General features: G+C 27.6%; 1 protein-coding gene across 4 annotated transcripts in view; it reads left to right on the top strand.

Annotated features, from left to right (window-relative positions):
• Nucleotides 1-16,945, top strand: part of LOC113788537 (solute carrier family 4 member 11-like) — a 32,015-nt gene extending 15,070 nt beyond the window's left edge. The window contains exons 4-19 of one of the 4 annotated variants that reach the window (XM_075821926.1): nt 2,126-2,260; nt 2,316-2,391; nt 5,315-5,399; nt 6,678-6,801; nt 9,574-9,774; nt 9,880-9,961; nt 11,212-11,336; nt 12,971-13,085; nt 13,180-13,386; nt 13,467-14,106; nt 14,248-14,354; nt 14,429-14,594; nt 14,660-14,833; nt 14,927-15,122; nt 15,193-15,362; nt 15,436-16,945. In XM_075821926.1, coding sequence (XP_075678041.1) covers nt 2,126-2,260; nt 2,316-2,391; nt 5,315-5,399; nt 6,678-6,801; nt 9,574-9,774; nt 9,880-9,961; nt 11,212-11,336; nt 12,971-13,085; nt 13,180-13,386; nt 13,467-14,106; nt 14,248-14,354; nt 14,429-14,594; nt 14,660-14,833; nt 14,927-15,122; nt 15,193-15,362; nt 15,436-15,502 — 2,670 coding nt within the window. In that variant the 3' untranslated portion in view covers nt 15,503-16,945. Of the gene's footprint in view, nt 1-2,125; nt 2,261-2,315; nt 2,392-5,314; nt 5,400-5,732; nt 5,758-5,809; nt 5,893-6,361; nt 6,440-6,677; nt 6,802-9,573; nt 9,775-9,879; nt 9,962-11,211; nt 11,337-12,970; nt 13,086-13,179; nt 13,387-13,466; nt 14,107-14,247; nt 14,355-14,428; nt 14,595-14,659; nt 14,834-14,926; nt 15,123-15,192; nt 15,363-15,435 lie in introns of those variants that run through there. The other 3 variants (XM_075821929.1, XM_075821928.1, XM_075821927.1) reach the window with 3 other exon arrangements.
• Nucleotides 16,946-17,278: the final 333 nt, after the last annotated feature.

Raw genomic sequence — 17,278 nt, 5'->3', positions numbered from 1 at the left:
AGAAGAAGAAAAAAAAATTTGTTGTTCCGTTTGGTCTCGACATCTTCGTCGTCACATTTTATAGTGATGTTGATGGCGATGGTGGTGGTTTTATTTTCAGTAAAGATCATTAAACATTGTACGTCGTCGTCGTTTTTTGTCAGCAACCAAACCATATACACTATTAACTTATACAACAAACGCAGAGACATAGTTAGTGAATCACGAATTTCCTTTCCTTTTTTTTCCAATGCGCATCCACAGAATTTTGCATCTTTTTTTTCTCTCGAGATTCTTTCAATCCCAAACATTCGACTACATCTCTCTATTTTCCTAATTTTTTTTTCTTGGTTGCCAATTTTAGTGTACATTTTGAATTGGAAAACCAGTATCTTTGGTTCTGTTTAGAGAAAAACCAAAAAATTGGTTTTGTTTTTTTTTGTTTTTTGTTTTGAACTTGGTTGTTCAACATTACATTTTAATTCTGGATCAAGAAAACAACAACAAAAAAGAAGAATGGATCTAATGTGATTCACAAACACACACACATTAACCAAGATAGCCAAAACTAACTAAACAAAAGAAAAAAAAAGAAAAATCAACCAACGAATCATCCATCCATTTTCAACTGTTTTCAACCAAAAAACCAAAATCCAAAAACCAAAAAACCGACCATCTTTACATCCATCCATTGTTTTTTTCTTCGTTTTTCATTTATCTCTCAAAATAATACATACATCCATTTATCCGTCCATCCATCCATCCATCTATAATCATGTTTTCATTGAATCTTATTCATCATCATCATCATCATCATAAGCATTATCATTATAATCACCATTGTTATCAATGTTGTTGTTGTTGTCCAACGGTATAATAGGTTTTTGTTTTTGTTTTGTTTTTCCTTTTAAATTCATCTTTTTATTCTCTTTTCATCATCATTTTGTGATGTTTTTATCAAAAAAAAATCTGTGATCCAATCATCGAAGAAAACATTAATCAAACAAGACAAGAGAAGAAAAATGTCGATATTATTAATTTGTAAAGCCATCAATATTTGATGACAAAAATCTATTAGTTTGAAACAAAAAAAAACTCGAATCAAGAATCAAGAATCAAGAATCAAGAATCTTAGATAAAAATTATCTTGATAATAATGGACAACGACAATAACGAAAATAAGAAAATTGTTTCATTATCAAATGATCATGATGGCCAACAACAACAACAAACAGAAAAATCAATCAAACCACAATCATCATCATCTTCGTCTTCTTCATCATCATTAACATTTAAAATGTCAAAAGATATGAATGAATTTACTTTTCCAAAACAATCAATGAATGAAGATAAATTAGCTGATACTAATAATGCTCAAACATCATCATCATCAACGATAATGATGAAAACAAATATGGATAAAAATTCAAGCAAACAAACAACACAAGCGACAACAACAAAAACAAAAACAAAATCAATAAAATCAGCATTATTTTATAGTGCCAAAATTAAACGGAAATCATCGATACCATCATCATCATCATCAACAACGACGACTACATCCAAAACAAGACATACATCAATTGAAAATGTATCATCATCCAATATGATTGGTAGTGGTAGTAGTGGTGGTGGTGGTGGTGGTGGTAATTTACCACAAACACCACCATCTATTTTCATATATCCGGCTAATTCACCTGAAGAATATCAATATCATGAGCTAAATCCATTGAATGTACAACAACAACAATCAACAACAACAAAAATAATGACCACAGATAATGTTGGTCATAGACGTGCCTCTGTTACAAGTAGTAGTCAAATGACCAGTACTGCTGCTGCTGTTCTAGACAGTAGTAATGTTAGTAATATTTCTGATACTAATCGACAACAACAACAAACAACATTATCATTAAATCCAACAGGAAAACGAAGAAAATCCTGGGATCAAAAAGTAACCCGTCCTATAAGACGTGCTAGTCAGGCCTTAATAAATTTAGCAAATGTATCCGGTGTATTAACAACCGGTAGTGATAATGTAACAACACTTAGTTCAACATTATTTGGTTATAATTATGGACAATGCAGTCGTCGTGATTCACGTTCTAGATTACAAGAAATAATATTAATGTGTTCATCATTTCAGAGACTTCCAATGAAAGATTTTGGTGCTGAAGTTAGAGCTTCAATGGATGTTGATCAATTTTTACAACAAGCAGTATTATTATTGGATATAACTGAAACATCATTAGAAGGAATTGTTGATCGTATGTTACGAAAGGTTTGTATTATTATTATTTTTTCAAAAAATCATTTTTAAAACTAATTTTCAAAAGGTAATCGATGGCCGTGAACCATTAACAACGCTCAAAGAGGCAAAAACAGCATTATTTACACATGATTCGGGTGAATGTAAGTTATTGATTATTTGTTATCTAATTTTGATTACAAGTTATTATTATCATTTGTAATGATGCGATTATTAATTATCCAAAAAAAACATCATTAGTTCTGAAAATTGTTTTGAAATTACAGTTTTAGTGCAGGCACACTCTTCATCGTGATGAGTATACTTTCAATGTATTACGATGATGGATATTTTGATTACAAAACATTTTCTATATGTTTTTCGATACTGGATCATAATAATAATCATACCGAGAAAAAAATAACAAACGAAAAAAACAAAAAACAAAAATAAGCAAACCACATGATCGCATGATTTCATTTGAAATTTGATGTGTGAAAATCTATCAATAAATGAAAAACAAAATCCACTTGATTCTACAGTTAGTTATTTATTTATTCATTCAAATTCATTCATATTATTCATCCTAAATGTACCTATCAAACATTTAGGATTAATAATAATGGTCACTTGATTATTATTTTCATCCAAAACAAAAACAAAATTACAAGTAGCAATTAGAAACAGCTTGAATTGTGGAGAGAGAGCGAGCTAGAATAATAATAATAAAACGCAATTTATGTGTATCGATTTGTGGTGAAATAAGGACAATCCAGCATCCACTTGTAATATTATTCAAACAAACAAAAACAAAATTTCCAATATCCATTATTATTATGAAAAAATGCAAACATTTAATCAACAATCCGAAATGTGATGAATTTAAAATTTGACAAATTTATTCTCTGTGTGTATCAATAAGATAGTTCTTTTTTCTGGGGCTTATACATTCTGGTTTCTGTTCTTTCTTTCTTTTATTCTTGTTTTTTTTTCATGTTTGAATGAACACTTTATTCATTTTAAAAATTTCAACAACAATAATAAAAAAATGAAATTTTCAGATTCTGTTACCAGAATATTTGATAAGAATGATGCCAACCTTCAAAGAAATTCTTATTCTTATTTTATTAAATATTTTATTGCCATTTAATCACGTCATATTAACACACAAACTCAAACACCTCCTCACACCAAAACTGACAAAATTCAATCATTTTATTATTATTATGAATTCACACCGTTTTCTCTGCATTCTAATAATTTATACGTTTAGTTTTGTTTTGTTCGTGTAATAGTAATAGTAATAGTAATATCGTTTGATGAATTAGATTTGCTTCATTCATTCATTCATTCATTTTGTATTTTGTATTTTGTTTCCTTTTCTTTCATTTCATTTCATTTTATTTCATTCAGAATATATTCAATCAGGAATATATTTATATTCCAATTTTCGGTTGCAAATTTTGTGTGTGTAACAAAATTTTTTTTTGGTGTTTGATAATAATCATTCTAATCAACATCATCATTATAATAATAATTTGAACGAAAATGTCAGATTTGTTTCCTTTTTTTTTCTCTCTTCTTCTTCTTCCTTTTCATTAGAATTTCTGAATGTTGTTAATATTATGATAATATTATTGTCCTATTTGTTGTTGTTGTTGTTGTTGCTACTGATTTTTTTTTTTGCAACTGAATATTTTCGACTGATTCATTCATTTGTTCCATACGACAAATCTATTCCATCGAATCTTATCCTGTGTTAATTCAGGAACAAGAAAAAAACTACATAAGAAAATGATGCTGATGATCGTTCGTTCGTTTGTTCATTGGTTTTTATATGACAAAAAAAAAGAAAGAAAAAACGTAAAATCATCAGAGTTTTTTTTTCGCAAATCATCAAATGTAATCAGTGAATGAGCAAAAAAAAAAAAGTATAGTAAGAAGAAAAAGTCTTTTCCGTTGTTTTTTTTCTCACACTATTGCTTTCGCTATAGGATTTTTGATTGAGAAATTTTGAGCCCGAATGAATGAATGTTGAAATAATTTTCAGAGAAAAAAAGGGAGAATGGTGTGAATAAAAAACTGAAATGAAATGAATGAATTAAATACGCTGAGTGTAGTGCGAGGGAGTGAGTGAGTGAGAAAATTTATTTTTCATTTTCATGATTTGATTTTGATTTTGATTTTCAACTAACTAAATAATATTAAAATGTAATTATGATTTTCATTTCATCATTTCATCATTTCATTTTTTGATGACGTCTGGTATTTATCATCATTGTAGTCGAAGTCGTCGTCGTGGTAATCTTGATTCTGGTTTTATCATCATCATTTTGTGGATTTCGTAGAAATTTTCATAATTTTTGGTTTATTAAAGTTGAAATCTTTTTTTCGGGTACCAAATGGAAAAAAACAGCCTTTTCAGATGACATTTTCATTTGTGTTTATCTTGCGTTTTTTTCCCTGATGCTGAAAACATTCAATATTTTTGTTTTCCCGTTTGTTTTTCCTGTATTGAATAATCGTTTGGCAGAACAGAAAAAAAATCTGCAATTTTTGAATTTTTTTTTCTTCCTTCTTCTTTCTTTTGTTGTTGCAAAATTACACTTGAAAAAAATTCTTGGAAATTTTTCTTTTCTTGAAAAAAACTTTCAAAGATTCACAATTCAGTCATTCATGCAAAAACACACAGTAACTAGATTTACCATTCAGGAATTGTTCATATATGAACATGATCAGAATACACACACACACACACACACACAGACACAGACAGACAATTTCCGAAAACTTTTTTTTTTAACATTCTTAAAATCTTGAAAAATTCTTCAAGATTTTTTTTTCCGTTTCACTCGAGAACTAAGTTTCAATGAATTTTTTTTGTTCCTGTTGGATAATGTCAAAGGAGAGAGAAAGAGAGAAAGAAAGAATTTGACTTTCCATTTCGCATTGACATTTAGATAATACGATGCTAGTTTGATTTTAAACTTTTTTTTGTTGTTGTTGTTGTTGTTGTTTTCTACTTTATAAATAATTAACTAAAATTGTTGTCTTTTTTTTTTGTTTTGACTTTATTTTCGTACACAGTACAATTACTTGCCCGTACAATACAAGGAACATATATTAGTGATGGTGGTGGTTTCGATTACGATCAATCATGGCTTTGTTCAATGTAAGTTTTTTACGTTTTTACGTTTTTGTTTGGAAATTTGATCATCATCATCATCATCATTTGAAAGAGAACAAACAGGAAAAGACAGAATTTAGATTTGAGTTTTTTTTCTGGGCAAACAAAATAATGTTTACCTTATTTTTCAAAAAAAATGTTTTTTTTTCATATTTCAAACATCCAACCATTTTCAATTTTATTCATAATGTCGTTTTGTCATGTTTTCTATTTTGTCCTCTCCCCCCACACACACATTCTATTCATTGTTTTGTTTGCCTTGATTTTTTTTTCTTCTATTATTTGTGTTCTACACTAATCTAATTGTTGTTTGTCAAACTCTTGAATCTTGTATATCAGCTGTGTATGTTCGTACATTCGTACACACACATTGAATCTTATTTGATTTTTGATTTTCTTTTTTTTTGTTTTGTTTGATTCGCACTATAGCAAGTGATTTAAAATCCTATTTTTTTTCTTTGATTTTTATATATACAAAGTGTGTGTATTGCTATCTTTTCACTGTTCATTGAAAATCATTGTTATTCAAGTCTTTTGTGTTGAGATTTATTTATTTATTTTGGTTGTTGTATATTGGTGTGAATGGTGTTTGTATGTCGTCTAGTTCTGTGTATTTTTTTGTTTTGTTTATCTAAACCCGAAAAAAAATCATTCGAATGATGATGATGAGGATGACAATGATTCATATGATAATGTGGACACACACACACACAAACATGATGATATCGATAGAATAAGGATAAAATAAAATTTGTTTCAGGCTTTTTCTACTGAATTTTTTGATTTATTTTCCATTTCGTTTTTTTTTGGATTTTTTCAATGATGATACCCGCGATGCAATCGGATTCGATTGAATTTTTTTGATTTTCTATTTTTTTGTTGGTAAAATAAACAGTGAAGAGAGAGAGAGAGAGAGAGAGAGAGAGAGAGAGAGAGAGAGAGAGAGAGAGAGAGAGAGAGAGAGAGAGAGAAGAGAAAATATGTGACCGAATGTGTGTTTTGTGTTGCAAATCAATCAATTTCGGGTTTGTTTTTTTTTTGTTTCCCAAGCTTCCGGATGTTGTTGTTGTTTTTGATGATGATGATTTTTTTTTTGTTCTGCTCATTATTCTAATTAATTAATTAATTATTTTTTCTCTGTGTTTTTCCACTTGATTCCTTTCATTTCTCATTCATTCATTGGTTATCTCATTTTCCATTCTACAATATTGCAAATTTTCATATTTACCATCAACGTCATTACCACTGTAATATATTTTTTAGGTGTAGTTTGCCTTCATTAGCCAAACGACATGTTGCTATTGCAAGATTAAAACATCCAGCTAATATGGGTAGAAATTCACATGAAGTACGTTTTTTTATATTGGTCGTTACGCCAAGCAAAGAAGTAAGTAAAAAAAAATTTTTTTCTGATTTTCTGTAATTTCTGTATTTATAAATCCATTTAAAATTGAAAGGTTTAAAATTTTACAAATTTTGAAAATTATTACTTGGCCCAAATATATGATCAATACTTTCATCTTTTTCTGTCCTTTATCTGATGGAAATCTTTTTTTTTCAATTCTTTTTTTGATTGTATCGAATTTCGATGAAGAAAAAAACAACATTAGATAAATTCCATAAATTTTCTTTTTTCTTTTTTTTAAAAAAAGCGAATAAAACACACACAAACAAACGAAAATAAAAAACTTATAAATCAATAAATATTTTAGTGTGTGTGTGTAATTCAATATAATATTTGGAAAATGATATAGCCGCAAGTCTCATTTTTTTGCGAAAACAAAACAAAACAGAACAGAAAGAATCGAATCAAATTTCCAATATTATTTCATTTCAAAGCAATGACGACGATGATAACATTATTTATTAATGTCCTTCATTTTTTTCCCCTTTTTTTTCCAAATCATATCAGGTCCAGTTTATTTCATTTCATTTTTTAAATGTCAGCGTTTTTTTATCGTTCACATTTTCACATTTCACAATGGTGAAATGTTTTTTTTAATCAATAAAAAAAGAATTTTCTTTTCTTGAAACAAAGGTGTACATGATTGGTGAAAAGAAAGAAAGAAAAAACGTTCATCAAATATTCCTTTGCTGTTTCTAGGTTTTTGTTTTGTATTTTGAGTGTGAATGTAATGAAATTCATTCGTGTACTGGGTTGGATTTTTGTTTCCAAATGAAATAAAATTGTATCTTTTTTTTTGTTTGTTTGTTTGGTTTTGGTTCTGGTTATTTCCTAATTGCTTCTGTTGAAAATTCAATTGATTTGAAATAATCAATCAGTGTGTTTGATGTGTTTGCGTTTGTGTGTGAATTGAAAGTGCTAAGAGAGAGAGAGAGAGAGAGAGAGAGAGAGAGAGCGAACAACACGAAAATTTAAAGAAATGATCATAGAAAATGAAATAAAAAACAAACAAATTGACCGAGAAACGAAAGAATTTGAAAAACGACAAAAAAATAAAATCTAAACCAATCTAGCAATAATGATTGCCCAAATAGGATGTGTGTTTGTTTGTTTGTTTGTTTGTGCATCTTTATTGATGAAAAGAAGAAAAAAAAGATGCAACCACACCATTAAAGAAACGAAACGAAACAAACATTCAGCCTTTACTGACTTTTTCTTTTTTGATTCCTTTTTCTTTTCGTACACACACATATTTTGTTTTGTTTTGTTTTGTCTTTCTTACATTGCACATTGCCAAAAGAAAGGGGAAGAGAGAGTGAGAATGTTGAAATTTTGATCTAATTTTGTTGTTTTTTGTTTTCTGTTTCTGGTTAAGTTATAGTTTGGGAAAGAATCTGTGTATCTTTGTGCGTGTGTGAAAAATTGTCCTAGTTTCAAACGGATCGATGTTGATGTTCGTTCTGTTTTGTTTTTGTTTTTGTTTTCTTTGAATTAAACAAAACAAAACAGAAAAACTGAACGGGGACACCCCAAAAAAAGATATAGAGAACCAAATGATGATGATGCCGAAATACAAAACAAAACAAAACGAACGAAGAGAAAATATGTACAAAATAAAATGTTTTTTTTTTCAATGAAAACCGAAAAAAATAGATAAATAATGTTCCAGGAACCCAAAAAGAACCAGAAGAAAAAAATCTATCGATTGTCATGATGATGATCATCATTTTTTTTTCTTCTCTTACTGGTGGAGCAACTTTACATCATTTTTTCCATCCTGGTCTTCTATATGGATATGTCGATCGAATCTTTTCTTCGATTTTTCTTAATGGCCAAAGAAACAAAACAAAGAACAACCCAACATGATGATGATGACAAGCAAGCAAAGGAAAATATTTATAAAAATTATCCATTGCTGTTACAAATATACATCTTTTGTATTGATGTAGTACAGGCCCTTCATCATCAAATGTGAACAAGAAAACGGCTCAATCAAATTCATCTTTTATTCATTTCAAATTGATGAAAACCATCATCATTCATTCATTCATAATGAAAAGTTTTGATTATATCTAAATTAGCTCTTGATATTCTTATGTTCATTCATTCATTTTTTGGTTTTTGTTTTAATTATGAGAAATTTTTCGCTCTCAAAAAAAAGCCAGAATTTCAAAGTTTGTTTTGAAATTTTCCTCTCTCTTTTCTCTGTCTGTCTGTTTGCAGAATTCATTGAATTTTCATTCAAATTCATTCCTTGAAAATGATGATAACCAAGCAACCAGAAAACAGAAAAAACCATCGATATCGATAAGTGTTTGTTTGTGTGTGTGTGGTTTTACGGTATAATATATGTGTGATGCGGGAAATTTATTTCATTTTTCAATTTTAAAAGACAATTTTTTCTCCAATTGAAATTCAATTGGTTTGGTTTTGAGGGAAAAAAGGAGGACAGAAAACAAAACAGAATAATGAAAATTCATTTTCCAGTCAAGTTTGGTGTATGTATGTTTTTGAGTGTTTTTTGGGCGTATTGATAGATTGTTTTTATGAATTAAATTCACGTTTCTTCACATTTCATATTTGCTTTATTTATAAATTTCCAAATTCAAAAAATGTGTACCCTATATGTTTGGTGTGTGTTAGTGTATGCGGTTGACATTTCATTTTATTAAATTGTTTTTTTCATTTTTTCTTCTTTTGGTTTGGTTTGGTTTTTTTGGGATAAAACTCTAATAATGAAATGGAATTGAATAGAAAGGAACAAAAAATGCATTAGAAACTGGACGTACATTTGCAACAATATTTGCCGATATGGATTTTCGACAAAAATTATTAGATGTACATGGTGAAGCTGAATTTAAAGGAATTTTGCTCAAACATGCTCAAGATTTAGCATCAGAACAAAGTAATCCAACACGTCGTATGGGTAATCATGAACCGGAGGCTGAATTTGAGGTAAGTGTATTTAATTTTATTCGTTGTTGCAAAACCTGATGTGAATTTTTTTGCTTTCCATTTTTTGTTTTTTTTTCTCAATTTCCCATGCACCCAAACACACAGGAGCCAAGATGCCTTTTTGCACAAGGATTATATGATGATCTAAGACGACGTACATCACATTATTTAAGCGATTATGTTGATGGTTTGTAACATTATTTTAATTAATTAATTAATTATTTTTTTCTTCTTGAACATTATTATTGCACCGAAAGAAAAAAAACAAACAAAAGGATTTGTAAATGTAAAACGAAAGAAAAAAAAATGATTATCATTCAGTTGCAAACAGTTTTAGACAATTTTATCATCATCATCATTTTGTAATCATCTTGTAATCATCATCATCATTATTATTATCATTATTATTATTATTACATTTTCAATTTGTAATTTTTTTTTCTCTTTCTTATCATCAAAATCTGATTTTATTACAATGACATTCAGTAATTTGCGTGATAGAATCAAATAAAACGCACAAACAGAAGAAAAGAAATTAGATAACCCAGGAAAAATCAAATTATAACAAGTATTCATAATAATAATTAATCGAAAAAGTCGTTACAATTTTATTTATATGAATTTTTCTGTTTGTTTTGTTTGTGGCTTATTACAAACATTCAATATTTGACTATTTGTAATTGTAAATCATTAGCCTATATTACATCATATGTATGTGTGTGTTTGTAATGAACAACAATAATAATAATATTTCTTCAGTAATAATTTGATTTATGTTTGTTTGTGTTCAATTATTAGGCCATATATATACAGATTGGTTCTAATACATTTTGAAGAAAAAAAAACTAAATCGACCAAAATAATGATGATGATGATGATGATTATGATTATGATTTGTAATAAGAAAATATACATCGAAAGAAACATTGAAAGAAATGGAAAAAGAAGAAGAAGAAGAAGTAGAAAAAAACAAATTTCAGCTAAAGGCCATAATGTTCATTTTGATTGGGTTTTTTTTCAGCAGCGATTGGTTCCAATATTTTTTTTTTTTTTTTTTTTTTTTTTGAAAAAAGGCCACCGTCTGTATTAGAGAGGGAAAACATTTGAAACATGGACATATTTTTTTCCCCTCTGTGTGTTTCCCCACATATTATTATTTTGGTTGCATCATTAAAAGAATATTATTTTATTTGATCAAATCCTTTTTTCATCTGTAAAAAAAATGTAGCAAAAAAAATATTACAGTAGCTCACACAGAAATTGTAGCAAATAAAGAAAGAAAGAAAGAAGGAAAAAAAATATTTGAGAAATAATCAGATATTAATCAATAACATTCTTTTATTTTTCTTCTTTCTGGTTTGTTTATAATGTTTTTTCAATGTTTCGTTTCTGTTTCTTTCATTCCTTTCATTCCTTTCATTCATTATATATATATAGGTTTGGTTGGAAGAAAAACAATCCAAAAAACAATATCAACCATTTTTTTTCTTTATTTTGCCTGTATATTACCGACAATAGCCTTCGGTGTCCTTAATAATAATAATACAGCTGGAAAAATTGGTAAATAATAAAAAGAAATTTCAAAAAAATGATTCTCAATAATAACTAAATGAAAACAAAAATTTTAAAATCTTAATGTTTTTCTCCTATCATATCTTTCCTTTCTTTTGTTACATTATTTTTCATTTCATTTTTTTTTTGGGTTGATTTGCCCGAATGAATCATCATTATCATCAAATAATATACTTTGTTATTCCTGTGTCTTTTTTTTTCATCAAATAAAATGGCATCCAAACAACAACAACAACAACAATAACAAAAATTTATTCAAATGACTTTTTCTTTCATATCTATGGCGTTTTTTTTTCTTCATATGATGATAATAATATTTACTGCTACCGAAATTAGGTGGTAAGTTTCGTATTATTTTTTTTTATTATTATTGATGTTTTCTTCTTGCATTTTGCTATTATTAATGATGATGATTATTTAACAACAATAACCAAAGAGAGAGAGAGAGAGAGAGAGAGAGAGAGAGAGAGAGAGAGAGAGAGAGAGAGAGAGAGAGAGAGAGAGAGAGAGAGAAAATGTATTATTTTCATCACCATTATCATTATTTATGATGACTGAATTAAAGCAGTGAAGCCCACATTTAACATTCATTCATTCATCAATATTAACATTTTTTATAATATAAAAATTTTCAAATGATGAGATTTTCATTCTATAATCATCATTTTTTTCATGCATAAAATTAACGCTATAGTCGCTTCTTCTTCATCTTTTACTATCTATCAATGGATCATTTATTTTTCATTTTTTAGTGGCAAATGATAGTGGATAAAACCCCGTTGAAGAAAACATTTTGTTCATCAACAACATTAACGACAACGACAACAACACATATACAGTTAAATTTGAAATCGATCCAAAATCATTCGATCATATCGATCGATCGATTCAATTCGATTCGATCAAGCTAGCCAGAAATATATATTATTCACAAATTATTATTCTTTTGTTTTTTTTCGTCATTGTGTTTTCACTATCTCATCTATTTTTCCTTCTGACAATTTCTTCTTCGTCTTTTTCTGACGATAATGATGATTATCATCATCGTTATTATTGATCGAAAATAACTATTGTTTTTTTTCTTTTTCCAATATAAGGCTTTCCATACAAAAAAAAAGAAAAAAGAAAATATTTTTTCTTTTCACTTGTTATAAGGATGTATGTGTGATCATCATCAATATGAACCAGAAAAATTTTTTCTATTTTTCAAATCACTTATTCACGGCACGTACCTACTGAATAGATCTTCTTTTTTTTTCATTCTGTTCGTTTCACCTCTGAACAAATTTTCCAAACGAAAAGAGAGAGAGATAGATAGCGATAGGAAAATAATTTATTAATACAATATTCCTTGTTTTTTGTTTTTGTTTTTTTTTTTTGGTTCATATCCGATTCGATTCGATGATAAATTAATGTCAATTTTTTTTTGGATAATAAAAGATTACAAAGAAAATATATTAATGATGATGCTAAAGAATATATGATAGGATAATATAACTGATTGAACCGTTTTCATTAGTTATATTAATGATAATATTAATGAATCATCAATGAACCATTCATTCATTCATTAATCACCCTTTCAATACGTGATATTAATTTCTTAATCTTTTTCTTCATTTAAGATATTCGTAAAGCAATTATTGGACAAACAATTGGTGGATTGTCATTTGCATTTCTTGGTGGTCAACCATTGGTGATTATTATGACAACAGCGCCTATTTGTCTTTATATAAAAGGTATTTGCCGTTTGTTTTGTTTGAAAAGAAATTTTCAAACACACAAATCATTATTCATTCATTCATTCATTGTTTCTGGGTTTTTTGTTTGCAGTCATCTATAATATTTGTGAAGATTTTCAATTAGATTTTCATGCAATGTATGCTTGTGTTGGTTTATGGAATACATTTTTTCTTGTACTGTATGCTGTATTTGATTTAAGTAAATTAATGAAATGGTGTACAAGATCTACAGAGGAAATATTTTCATTATTTATTAGTATTGCCTTTGCTGTTGATGCTGGTCGTGATGTGGTTAAAAGTAAGTAATGTTGTTTACCATATCTAATTGATTATCATTACCTTTTCTTTTTTGCTTTGTTTTGTTTTCTTTACAATTAGATTTTCAAACACATTATTATAGTCCATTATGTTTGAATCAATTGAATCGTACTAGAAGTCGTGAACATTTATTACAAAATTTTCGTCAACAAGCACAAATATTGGCTCATTCAAATTTACCATTGGTTGTTGAATCAATATTACCATCATTTTCAAATTCAACCATAACAACAACAACGGCTGCTGCGGCTGCTGCAGCTGCAGCTGCCATTTCTAATAGTGATCTATCATCATTGAATTATGGCCAAAATAATAATAATAGCGATATAAATAATAATTATCATAATTGGACTGATCCAATCTATCAAAATTCATTTTTTTTAGGTCATACAAATAATACATTATATTCAACTAGAAACAATCCATATAATCAAAGTGTTCAAAGTAATCATCCATCAAATATAATAAATTTATCTGCTGCCAATGTATCAACACTAGCCACAACATTAGCCTCATTGATTTGGTCACCCGAAGCAAATCGTATATTACATAATTTAACTAGTGCAGCATTAAAATTAATATTTACTGATCTACATATGTCTGAAGATGGTATTTGTCGTCGTGAAACAAGTTTACTTTTTTTATTGCTCATGCTTGGTACTGTTTGGATGGCTGTTTCATTGTTTAATTTTAATAAAACGTATGTATAAATGATGATGTGACATCCTGAATATTTGGGATGACAATTTTTTTTTGTTTTCTCAAATCACGATAACGGTCTTGGTTTCTATTTTGTTTTTGTTTTCCTCCATTCATACATTATCATCGATCATCATATTAGTCCTTATCTACAAGCAAGTAAAAGAGAATTATTAGCCGATTATGCATTACCATGTTCAGTTATTATTCTTAGTTTTATCGGTTCATTTGTGTTTCGTGATATACCAGGTATGTTTCGTTTTGTTTTTTCTTATTATTCGTGATTTTATTATCTTTTTTTTGTTGTTGTTGTTTAACCATAGTCGAACATTTTCGATATGATGAAGAGCTACAATTTAAACGTGCACGATTAGAAGATCTTCCATGGACAGCATTTGGTGCATGTATGGGTCTTGGTTTTTCTTTATCACTTTTATTCTTTATGGATCAAAATATATCGGCTGCTATGGTTAATAATCCATGCAATAAGTAAATTTTCATTATTATTATGATTGATATTTTACATTACATTAAATTTTTTTTTAAATTTGAAGATTGAAAAAAGGATGTGCTTATCATTTGGATTTATTTGTTGTTGGTATATTGAATGGTTTTCTTTCATTATATGCATTTCCATGGATGCATGGTGTATTACCACATTCACCATTACATGTAAGAAGTTTAGCCGATGTTGAAGAACGTGTTGATCAAGGTCATGTTTATGAAATGTAAATAATTTACTTTACTTTTGATTATGATTATGAATATTCTATGAATAACAATTGTGTTTGTTTTTCTATTGATAAAATATGTAAATTTAGTATTGTTAAAGTTCGTGAAACACGTCTGACTGGAATTGTATCACATATATTGATTGGATTATCTGTATTTTTAATACCATATCCAATGGCTTATATACCAACTGCCGTACTTGATGGCCTTTTTCTTTATATGGCAATAACTTCGCTCAGTGGCAATCAAATGTTTGAACGTATTACATTATTATTTATGGAACAAGTATGTAACATTATATAATATGATTATATAACTAATATAAATCAATTACATCAATATTTTTATTATAAAGGCAGCCTATCCACCAAATCATTATATACGAAGATGTCCACAAAGAAAAATTCATTTATTTACATTATGTCAAATGGTACAATTAGGTTTAATGTGTTTTTTTGGTTTTTCACCATGGCCATATATAAAAATGGTTTTTCCGGTTATCGTCATACTTTTGTTACCATTCAGGTATAATATATGTGAATGAAAAAAATTATTTTCAAACTAAAAAACTAATCATAATCTTTTCTTTTATTTACAGACATAAAATAGTACCAATTGTGATCGACAATAAATATCTAGAAGCACTTGATGGTGAAAATCAATAGAAGAAGAAGAAAAATAAAAATGTAGACGAATTTTACTTACATAACAAACACTGAACACACATCAAACACAATGTATACGATTTATGTAATCAATCAACTAACCAAATTGATTTAAATTATCATCATTATTTTTAGTTAATCCCAAATAATAATCCAAATATGGCTAATTTCTTAATTTTTTCTGATCAAAATTTCAATCATTATCATCAACAAACCAAAACAAAAACAAACGAAAAACCTAAAATGCTCACAGTATTGATAATTTCTTTCATTTTTTTCTTGTTTTCTTTCTTGGTTTCATTTACCGCCAAATTGTACAACATTATCGAAATTGTCCACAAAAAAAAGAAGAAAAAGTTCATGTCAAATATATTGTTATTATTGTTACATCTTTTGTTATTATAATATTTGTTGTTGTTGTTGTCTTGAATCATTTGTTGTTGTTTTTTTCGGTTCAGAATGTCATTTTTCTCTCTTCTTTTCTATAGCCATAATGATTATCTCAAAACAAAACAAAACAAAACAAAGAATATATACACACATGAAAAGAAAAACGACTAATCAGTGATGCCTTTATTGCATTTTAATTTTCTGTTGTTGTTGTTGTTGTTGGTTATTGTTATTTATCAACTTTTAACTTGTTATTTGAAGAATTTCTTTTTCTTTTTCACTGAAAACCGCAATGCCGGTGTACATAACGATTGTATACAGAATCGACATCAGAATCAGATTTTTTGTTTTTTTTTTGTTAGAATAATCCAAACATGATCAACAATAACAACAACAACAGAAAGTATTATCAAAAAACAATATTTCTTTATTATAGTCAGTATTTTTATTTTTATTTTTTTTCTGGTTTTCAATAAAATAGTGATAACCGTAATTATTATCTTTTTTTGGGGGGGGAATATCTCTCTCACACACGCTGACACAAACATTGATGACAAGTGATAGTTATTTTTTCGAAACAACCAAACATAATAATTTTAAAAATGTAAACAAAATCTCAGATCTTAATCTAAATCTAAATATCACATTCTCCACACAAACATATTCAATAACAAACAGTTAACCAAAAACAAGTAAAAACAAACAAACAATCATTTATAATAGAAAATTCTGTTTTTTTTTCAAACACAAACATACAGTCAATATAGTCTTTCAGACATTTGAATGAAATTATAATTATTGTTATTTATTATTGTAATTGTAATATCGACTTATAAACCAAAAAACAAAACAAAAAAAATGACAAAAATAATTATATAATTTTTATTTGTAAAATTAAAAAAAATAATTATTATAATTATAATTATAATTAATTAATCAGAGCTAATTATCGAAGAAAATAGTTAATTGATTAACTGTTTTCACAAAAAAAAACAAATATTGAACAAATAATAATAAAAAAACATAGTGATAAACGTATTGTTTTCAAATGAATATCTTTCTCAAAGTTGTTGTTGATTTTGGGGTTTTTTTCTGGTTTTCGAAGATTCAACATTTGAAAAACAAAAATCGATAATTAATGGATAAATAAAACCATTGTGCTGCCATCTAGTTTCCTAGATTAAAGATTGAAAATGTCACCAAAAATTTAAATATGCCATCATTGATTGAATTGAATTGAAACAGATTTTTCCAAAAGAAAAAAAAAACAACAAAACGAAAAACAAGCATATTTTTTTCCTACAGGAATCATTTGCAAAAATCATAAGATTTTTTCAAAAACAAAACAAACAATAATAATAATTTGTTTTTCACTTGTAATTTCGA

Source organism: Dermatophagoides pteronyssinus, unplaced genomic scaffold (assembly GCF_027571235.1).
Source record: "Dermatophagoides pteronyssinus isolate colony J.1.1.1.1 unplaced genomic scaffold, Derpt_VIB-CSIC_2022.12 sq0014, whole genome shotgun sequence".
NCBI classification, from domain to species: domain Eukaryota; kingdom Metazoa; phylum Arthropoda; class Arachnida; order Sarcoptiformes; family Pyroglyphidae; genus Dermatophagoides; species Dermatophagoides pteronyssinus.
The sequence above is the reverse complement of the archived record's forward strand: the minus strand, read 5'-3'. Positions and strand labels throughout refer to the sequence as shown.